General features: G+C 32.0%; 1 protein-coding gene across 1 annotated transcript; it reads right to left on the minus strand.

The window, feature by feature from the left end:
* Nucleotides 1-1742: 1742 nt before the first annotated feature.
* On the minus strand, nucleotides 1743-3341 carry LOC129876944 (aspartyl protease family protein 2-like). The gene has a single exon (XM_055952423.1). The coding sequence runs from the start codon at nucleotides 3276-3278 to the stop codon at nucleotides 1839-1841; it is 1440 nt and encodes a 479-aa protein (XP_055808398.1). The 5' UTR covers nucleotides 3279-3341; the 3' UTR covers nucleotides 1743-1838.
* Nucleotides 3342-10730: the final 7389 nt, after the last annotated feature.

Consider the following 10730-nt stretch of genomic DNA (forward strand, 5'->3'; position numbering starts at 1 on the left):
GAAAATGTGAAAGTGAAAGAAGTTTAAAACTCTATTTTCAACCATTAAAATTTCTTCAAACCTCAATTTAAAAATTCGACATGTTGCCGTGAATCGTTTTGAATAAATAATATTTCAAAATGCTCGAAACATTGAGAGAAATTCATATCTAAAATTTGAAATTATTTAGAGGGAGATTTGAGTTAGTCGAGATTGAAAAACTCCATGTTCAACCATTAAAGCTTCTTTAAATCTCAATTTTAAAATTTTACGTGCCGCAAACATAAATCGTTTTGAGTGAATATATAGTATATCAAAAAATCAAAATATTGCGAGGAGCTCATATCTAAAATTTGAGACTATTTAGAAGAATTTGAGTTGGTCAAAATTTAAAAAAAAATGTATATTGTAAATATTGTGTGTGTATATATATATATAAAGAGAATATATGAATGTATATACACTTCTAGAGATGTATATACATTCAAATAGACTTTTTATACAATATTTATATATTTCTATTATATAGAAAAGCCATGATGGAACAATCAAGGACAAAAAAATTAAATTTGCTCGGGCAAATTTCTTTCAATTTTCTTCAAATTTTGGAATTTTACAACTGAAAATATAGGGTTAATATCACTATTATTCAGTCTAATTTTCTCCCCCAATTTTATGCATGAACTCCCTTCCAAAATAAATAAGCATTTGTTCTCCGAAATTCAAATTCCTAAATTCAATATTAACACAGGTTTAGATTTTTAAGTAGATGATGAGACAAAACTATATTTCAAGGACCTTTTTATTTGTGGAATCAGTAATGACCTGTTAATTGATCTGTTGCATTCTTTTATAGATATAAGTCCAAAGAAGTGGCTTGCCATTTCGTGCATACCTTAACTATTTGGCCTATTAACGTTTTAACTATTAAGTTGTATCTAATTTCGTTTTAGAGATAAGCCATTCCTTTTTATTTCATTACAAGAAGACATAATATCAAGAGATTTGAGAGGCGTTTTTGAGATTATGATGAGGACGACAAAGGACAGGTACTGCAAATTTCTCTTATGTACCATCTTTGATTCAATAAAAAGTATCTATGAATTGATAAATGTGTGCAACTTAAATATTGTTAATACTTTTGCAATATTTTAAATAAGGTATATTAAAAACGAAATGAATCATCAGCTAGCACGCTAAGCTAAAATCAATCTCTTCAGCTTATGCTAATAGGGAGAGAACTCAAGAACTTCTACATTTTAACTCACTTTTTGTTACTGATGCCAAGTCTTAGGCAAAACAAATGCTTTCATAAAACATACCAAGTAGGTTGTGATAATTAGTAGAAAAAATAATGAAGTTAGTAGATAACATAGTAAAATTATGAGTTCGGAGACGTCGGGGTAATTTTTCCTTACAAAAATTTCAAAATAGCGATTAATTTTGATATGAAACTAAAAGGGCAAAATCGCACCCAACTTTCTTCAATAATGGGCCCCACTCCTCTTCCCACTCCCACTCCCCACACCATACCCAACCCCCACCCCATTGCCCACCCTGTGGTGCGACTCACAACTTATGTGTTTAAGTCATGATTCTGAGTGTTGACTTGAGCTAACAAGCATAAATTATACGAAAATAAATTCTTTACCTGAATAACTTTTTCTGAAATCGTATTAATTTTATATTTAAATAACTTATTTTTTATCTATTTATCAAGAAAAAAGACACCATCATTAGCACATAATGAAAAACACAAGACATGTTAAAATGTTCCTCTTTTTCTGCAAAGTGAAAATTTCCTCTCTGCCTTTCGAGAGACTTTCATTAGTAAACAAACTGATTAACTTAATTTTTAATTAATAAGAACACCCACGAGGAGCAAACCCTAACCGAGAACCCGCAAGATCAAACACGACCCGAAAACCCTGCTGCTGAATGTTCCCAATAATTGACAACCCGCCATTCGTACCCGCAAATCCAAAGCAATATGTCCCTTCACCGTTCACCGGAATCATATAATTCGACGCCGGCAACGCCACGTCAGCTCCAGTGAAGTGTAAAACCACAGTCGGTACCTTCACTTTTGTTTTCCCCGATAAATCAAAGCATGTATCGAACAAAGAGAAAGTTGGTGCTCTCTTCAAATCTTTAGCACCCAATCTGAATGCATCCCTAACTGCTATATAACCGGATCGGGTCAACCGGGTCACTGAAGTACCCGAATCCACAATAACCCCACCGTTACCTTCAGCATCGAGCTTGAACAACTCCGGTGTTACCGCTGGAACCTTCGTACCTCCGACGCTGATTCCGGTGAGCTCCACGTAGTAAAACGTGTCGAGTTTTGGGTTGGTGAGGAGAGGGGTAAAAAGGGTATTTCGGGTAACTGCTGATTCGCCGAAAACGATGTAGGAAGGTTTAGCTGAACCGGTCCGGTCTACAAGGCAGTATGAGAATTTCTGACCGAACCTGCTACCGGCTTGACCGGGAAATGACAATTTCCCTTTGCCGAGACCTAATAAACCGGCGGCTCCGACGAACAAACCCTCGTTATCATGGCCGCATCCAAAGGAAATGTTACTGACAATTGTTTTTCTGAAATTTAAAGTTTCAGTCGAGAATTCGCCGACTGTGAATGAACCGTCGCCGTATGAGACTTGGTAAAGGCATTTGTTGCGATTATTACAGCCGGGTGAGTCAAGCCGGCGGCACAAAGGTGAATCGCAGCTGACGGTAGCAAAAGAAGACGATTTACTCGGGTCGAAAACCGGGTCGGATTGAGAGTAGCATTTTGCACAAGGCAAACATTGGATCCAAACAATGTCACTTCCAGTATCGAGAACTAAGTAAACGTACCTGGTAGGTGTACCAATTCCGATACGAGTGAAATACTCACCGCTTCCCTGAGCTAGACCGGAGATAACAGAGCTGCTGAAATCCTTACTGGTGGAATTAGCAGAAGCTGCGGCAGAGGAGAGGAGGGAGAGAGATTTAGCTCTAATGGCGTCGCGTTGGAGGCGGAGTTTGAATAATGCATGTGGAGTAGAGTTGAAGGATGAAGGTGAGAGTAAGTCGACATGATGTAATTGTACAGAAAGAGTGTTTTCATCGTCGGAAGATAGTTGTTGTTCGAGTTGGGTGGAATCCCATGAGAGGGATTGAGGTTGTTGAGGGAGAGGATGTAGGATAAGTGTTTGATATTGAAAAGAATTAGTTGCAGGAACAGAAATGGTGAGGTGAAGGAGGGTGAAGAAAATGGTGAAGAAGAATGGAATTGAATTGAGTTTCCCTTTCATTGTACAGAGTTAAATATGGATGGAGAGAAGTGAGATGAGAGTGGTGAATACTGGGAGTATAAATAGATACTAGTGTCTGCTTGTGTGTGTGAACTTTTGACCTTAAACAAAGGGTGTTTCTACTTGCAAGTTTGAAGGACTCGTGTGCTATGGTATGGTGACACGATTTTCTATGCCTTTTTCACCTTTTTGTTCTTATTATCTCATTTGTTTGTTTCTCCATTATCTTCGAACGACTCATATACTTCCTCTCTTTTCTTTTATTTGTTAAAAAAAATTAATATTTGTCAAATTTGATAAATATAGAAAGTATATTTTTTTTACTAATTATATCCTAAATTTATTGAGAAAGTTAATATTTTTTATATCAAAATATTTTGAATTATGACTTTAGTGATTAATAAAGGTAAAATGGTAAACTCACCATATCAATAATTGATTTCTTAATAGATATACTAAGTCAAAAATTGATAAATAAATAAAAAAGGAGAGAGTATTAGATATAGTATTTTTAATTTAAAATTATAAATTTAAAAATCTTTTTTTATTTTTTATTAAAATTTTATGTCAAATTGAAATAGGACTCCCATTCAAATGAGTGAGTATATAACGTTTTACAACGAGACGAACTCAATCAAAACTAGTCTTTTAAATGTAAAGTACAGGATCGGGATGCCAAGTTCAAATGTTTATCTCATTGAAATAATGTAGAGTACAAGGGTTGGAATGAAAATCGAATTAAATATAAGGGTCAATTAGAGTCTTACACCATTTTGTTGTACCCGATTTAATATGCTATATTTGAATTAAAAATTTATCGAAAACATGCGATAAAGTCATCTGCTCCAAATAAATCCCAAGGTATAAATAATTTTGTCCTTCCGTAAAGAGCGTTGGCAGGTGCAACACGGCAACACCTACATTCCCTTTTGCGTTGATGCTTTTTATTTACTATTCTGCTGTCGACATTTCGGCACAAAATAAAGAAAATTGGGGTTACTCAGTAGTGGTCATATGATGTGGACGAATTCATTATTTGCTGCACGTGAATTTATAATTTTTAATATTTTTTTATTTTTATAAAATAAGAATATTATATTTATAAAATTATATAAAATATAATGATAATAATAATAATAATAATAATTATTATTATTATTATTATTATATATGCAGTTTGGTGTATAAAAGAGTCATCTGATCCAAAATAAATCCCAAGGTATAAAACTATAAATAATATATTCCTTCCATAAAGAGCGTTGGCAACACGGCAACACCTACATTCCCTTCTTTACGTTGGTGTTTTTATTTTTATTTTCTACTAGTTGTTGACAAATTTGGCACAAAATAAAGCAAATTGGTGTTTCTTTTTAGCGGTCATGTGATGAGGGCAAATTCATTATTCAATTTATGGTGCACATGAATTTATAATTATTTTTTAGTATTAATATGGTATTTTTTATCAGGTCTCATGCTCTAAAAGAATAGACAATATAATAAAGATCAATTCTTATTTAATATTTACTTTTTTTTTCTCTTATTTTTAATAATGCATTCATGTTTTAAAAATTCTAAATCCGACTCTAATTTGTAACACCTTAGTTAGCAAGCTAGTACTAGTAATTAGAGTGAATTTGGAGAGTGAAGGGGATGCCAAGATTGTATGTGTTTTTCCTGTTGGATTATCAATGCATGTCTGGTATTTGTGACTATATGTCTTGTTGTCTTTACTACACCTTTAATGTCCAGACATGACGCCACAATGTTAGAACACAATTGGTTATAATTGGTAAAAGTAGGTGTTTGGTAGCTCTTTGATCTTCAAACCGCAAATGTTATTGCATATTATTGTCATTTCTGTTTGTCATTGAGCTAATGTGCTTTACTTAATGAGTTTAAAAAAAGCAGTTAGTGTAATTTGATATATGTTATATTTGTTAGAAAATGGATGTCTATTTCTACGTGGGACCCACCCACTTGGAAAATACATAGACAAAGCCTAATTGCCATCTTCTGCACTTGCAAATTGTTCACTTTTCGTGGCAATTTGCATACCTATTCTACCTATATATATGTCATCTTTGACATTAAGGAATAACACAGATAAAGGTATATAAAACTCTCCCTGATCTCTATCTTTCTCTTGTTATATTTTTCTCTTTATTTTGTGAAGGTAGTTTATTTTATATTTATTTTATATCACGTTATCAGCATGAGGCTCTAGCTATTGTTAAGAAGGTAACAAAAAGGGTAAGAATTTAATTTTTTTAAAATGTCTAATATTTCAAAACTTGAATTTATTGCACTTGATATTTCTGGAAAAGGCTACTCATCATGAGCATTAGATGCCGAAATACATCTAAAATCGATAGATCTGGCAAACACCATCAAAGATGATAATACGGCATCTAGTCAAGACTGTGCCAAAGCCATGATATTTCTCCGCCACCATCTTGACGAGGGGCTAAAATTACAATATTTCACATTAAAAGACCCTCTTAAACTGTGAAAGAATCTTAAAAAAAATATGACCACCTGAAGTTGGTCATCCTTCCACAGACACGTCATGATTGGTTAAATCTGAGATTAATGGATTTCAAAAATATAACTGAATATAATTCTGCCTTGTTTAGAATTATAGTTTAGTTAAATTTATGCGGAGAAGAAATCACTGAGCATGATAAACTGGAAAAAAAATACTCCACATTTTCACCCGCGAATATGCTCTTGCAGCAGCAATATCGCGAAAAAAAAATTAAAAAAATATTCTGAATTACTCTCTTACCTTCTTATTGTTGAACACTACAAGGAGCTATTAATGAAAAATTATGATAGTCGGCCCATTGGTTCTTTGCCACTCTCTGAAGTGAATCAGGCAAAATATAACCAACGAAAAAGAGATCATGGCCCCAATCGTGGTCGTGATCGTGGTTATGATCGAAAAAGAAATTATAATCATGATAATCGGCTGACACCGAAAAATAATCAACAGTATAAAAGGAAGAGTGGAAAGCCAGAAGCTTTATCCAAGAAAAATTCAGAAAGCATATGTCATAGATGTGGAGGTGTGGGCACTGGTTACGGATTTATCGGTCATCAAAACGCCTAGTTCAGCTATATCAGGCATCCTTGAAAAGGACAGATAATAATCTAGAGATAAATTTTATCTCTGAAGATAATATTGAACTTATGCACCTTGATGTAGCCAATTTATTTAATTTTTCAGAAGACAATATGAATATTGAAAAGTCTAATAATATTTAAAGAATTTCCTTTTTATTTGTCCGTACTAAATGATATGTTTGAATTTTTCTAATCAGTGTAAATAAATAAAATTTGTGTAATTGACTATTTTTAATTATAATATTTACTGTATTTCTTTTTGAAGAAAAATATGGACATGCCTCAAATTTTGTTTGGATCAATGATCAATCACGAAGATATTTTTGTAATTGATAGTGAAACAACTCATGCCATTTTTAAAGACAAGAAATATTTTTCCAACTTACTTAGAAGAAAAGAAAATGTTACTACAATTTCTGCTAATTCAAAAATAATATATATATATATTATGTCTTGTAAAATTTGTAACGAGGCACATTATACATGAAATTTCAAGGGGGAGTGTTAGAAAATGGATGTCTATTTTCATGTGGGACCCACCCACTTGGAAAATATATAGACAAAGCCTAATTGCCATCTTCTACACTTGCAAATTGCCCACTTTTCATGGTAATTTGCATACCTATTCTACCTATATATATATGCCATCTTTGGCATTAAGGAATAACAAAGATACAGATATATAAAACTCTCTCTGATCTCTATCTTTCTCTTGTTATATTTTTCTCTTTATTTTGTGAAGATAGTTTATTTTATATTTATTTTATATCAATATTACATTATTTACTCCATCTTCTATGACTCCCTAAAATATAATTTTCGTGACTTATTTAATGACGTGATAACTATAAATTTACGAAAAAGAATCTTTTAAAAGATTAAAATTAGTATTAACATTTTTTATTTTGAGCAAGAGTACCTTTGAAAGGACAACCTTGATCACATAACTTTTGATCAATTCACTTTCTCTTCTTGTAGTCTTAACATGATGATAAAATTGACCATTCTGCTTCAATTATCGTCGGTCGATTGTTGGTTACGAAATAAATTATTTATATATGAAAATTAATATAATTAATATAATGATTGATACTTCTTTTGTTTCTATTTATATGTCACTATTTTAGATTCACGTGCATTAAGAAACTAAGTAAGTTTATTATTCTACTCTTATTTAATATTTTTTTGAAGTCAAGTTTTCAATCAATGAAATGAATTAATTTATTTTGATTAATTAATTTAATCAATGGATATGAATTATTTACTTAATTTTTTTATGTTGGCCAAATGTATATTTTCAAGGCTAATAATAACTTATAATACTAAAATAGAAAGAATAATGTTATTTATATATTGATTTTGCGAAATGATAAATATTAAAAATAATTCTTTTTAGTAAAGACGACGTATAAATGTAAACAGAGGGAGTAACATTTTAATTGATATGCATAGAATTTAGTAACTCATCAAAGTCATCATTTTTCCATAAACAAGTGGAACTTCTCGTGACTTAGTGAGATTTGTTTTTTGTTCTTGTTCCTACCATGTCACATGGATTTGCCTTGTGAAACTACCGTGATTGCCGGGATGATTTAAAAATAATAATGAGAAACTGTCAATTTCTTTAAAAACTTTTATTTATAGTTAATTTTGTCTTTTTTATATTATACTTTTTCTATTTCATATTAAGTAAATTTTTGAAGAATTTTTTATTGTTTAAAATAATTGAATTGTTCAAAGTTCAAAATAGATGTTTGAATTTTTTTTCATATTTGTCATTTCATTTATTGAAGTTTTACATTTTCTAAGAGATAAATCACACTATGTACAAAGTTATATTTATGAATTTATAAAGGGCAATAGCGAAAAGTATGACTCAAATTATATCTCTAAATATTTTTCTTAATATTTGTGCATTGCCTCACAAATTCAAGAGTATTATAGTAATAAAATAAAGTAATAATATAATATAAGTTGAAGGAGAAAATGTCAAAAATAATCCCTTATGTTTGAAGGTAGATTCATAATTATTCTTTATTATGCCTTGAACAATTTTGATCCTTTTATGTTTTCAAAAGTTAACAATTTTAATTTCTATCAAATATTTACTGTACTCTTTATGATAAATTTGACGAAATTTATGATTTATTTTTTTAGCCGAAATTTATATTTAGAGATACAATTGGTAGTTTTTGTTATTTTAAATTTATTTCTGAGTTTGACGCATGTAACTTTTAAAGGTGTGATTTTTATTTTTTTAAAATATATGTTTAGTGTCTAGTGCCATTTTTTATGATTTTAATCAAAATTAACGAATGCTACTTATTAGATATTTGATGGAGACTAAAAATAATATTTTTTGGCAAATTTAAAAGATTTGTTGTAAAAGAATGTGGATGTCCTTTTCTTTTTTTACTTTTTCTTTTTCTCTTTTTTCCTCTGCTTCTTTTTGTTTCTTTTTCTTTACGTGTTGCCCCCCTTCAATTATTATCTTCTGTCTATAAATAAGGCAGCGGAGAATGAAAAAATACAAGAAATTCTCTCATTCTCTTACTCTCTTTTTCTTAATAAATTGTTAAGTTAATTTATTTTATAACACGTTATCAGCATGAGGCTCCATCACTTTGTGCTATTTTTAGAAGGTAACAAAAAGGATAAGAATTTTATTTTCTTAAAATATTTAATATTTCTAAACTTGAATTTGTTGCTCTTGACATATCTGGATAAGGCTACTCATCATGGGCACTAAATTCCGAAATACATCTAGAATCGATGGGTCCGACAGACACCATCAAAGATGACAATACGACATCTAGTCAAGACCGTGCCAAAGCCATGATATTTCTCTGCCACCATCTTGACGAGGGGCTAAAATTACAATATCTCACATTAAAGACCCTCTTAAACTGTGAAAGAATCTTAAAGAAAGATATCACCACCTGAAGTTGGTCATCCTTCTACAGACACGTCATGATTGGCTAAATCTGAGATTAATGGTTTTCAAAAATATAACTGAATATAATTCTGCCTTATTTAGAATTATAGCTCAGTTAAATTTATGTGAAGAAGAAATTACTGAGCAAGATAAACTTGAAAAAATATACTCTACATGTAACACCCCAGAATTTTTTTCGCAAAGACTAGAATATTTCTTCACGTGAGTGTAGACTCGGACCGGAGGACTCATAATTTTTCACATGAGTTAGGATTAATTCCTAAGTATTTGAAGTGTGTTAGATGTGTTTAGGGGTCATAAGGGATCTCTAACACCAAGTCGAGTCCAAAAAACTCCAATCGATTAAGTTTTTGGATGAATTAGTATAAGGGTCAACTTCAAATGACCATATATCCTAGAATATAATGAAATGGGTATCCCATGACCTATCAAATTAAAGGTCTTTGAGTCTTCTTTCCAACGCCACCAAGATTGTAAATTTTGGAGTTCGGAGTCAAAAGTTATGACTATGCTAAGATAGACTAGTACTGCAGGAATTTCAGGCCTGGGCTGTGACTGCAGGAAACCTGGACTTGGCGCCGCAGTGGCACGACGCGCCACTATCGCGCCAGGAATAAGCCTCAGTAGTTTGGTCCCTGGCGCGGCGCGCCACTACGAGATGTGCAGGGTTTTTAAGCCTATTTTCTAGAACCCAGAAAACTTAGGCTTGACGCTGTAAGGGCGCGACGCACCACTATCGCGCCATCAAACAGCCTCAGTAGTTTGGTCCTTGGCGCGACACGCTACTATCAAATGTGCAGGTTTTAAGCCTAAATTCGACTTGGCGCCGCAGTGGCGCGATGCGCCACTATCACGCCAGGAGCATTTTTAGCCTATTTTCAAGATGATGTGAATGATGGTTATTTACCATATGCAGAATGATTGATGAAGAAGTTATGTTGATGAGGATGTTGTGTGATGAAGTAGATTGGAGTCTAATGTGATTATGTGATATGTGATTTGCATAAATTGATTGATTGGAGTCTTATGAGCATTTTGAAAATAAATGATCTCTTGAGAAAGAGTTTTAAATAAATGATTTTGAGCATTTTTGCATAAACTATTTATACGCTATTTTGAGTTTTAAAGAATGATTATTTTCATCTATGATTTAAAAAGAGTTTAAGCATGAGTTGAGTTTGAGAAGTCTTTTAATTATTTTTGAACATGAGTATTTTGAGTATAAATGAGTTGAGCATTTTTACTTTAAAAATGCTGATTTTTGAGATTGAGTTGAGATTGTATAAATTTTAAAGAGAAGAGTTTGATAATTTGAGATGAGTCGATTTGAAAGAAGGTCCAAGGAGGCCAGATTTGATTGAGTTTTGAAGAGA

Source organism: Solanum dulcamara, chromosome 12, assembly GCF_947179165.1.
Source record: "Solanum dulcamara chromosome 12, daSolDulc1.2, whole genome shotgun sequence".
Lineage (NCBI taxonomy): Eukaryota > Viridiplantae > Streptophyta > Magnoliopsida > Solanales > Solanaceae > Solanum > Solanum dulcamara.

What these genes read in the sequence shown, in the direction of transcription:
- LOC129876944 (XM_055952423.1), bottom strand. Translation starts at nt 3,278, where the DNA reads ATGAAAGGGAAACTCAATTCAATTCCATTCTTCTTCACCATTTTCTTC.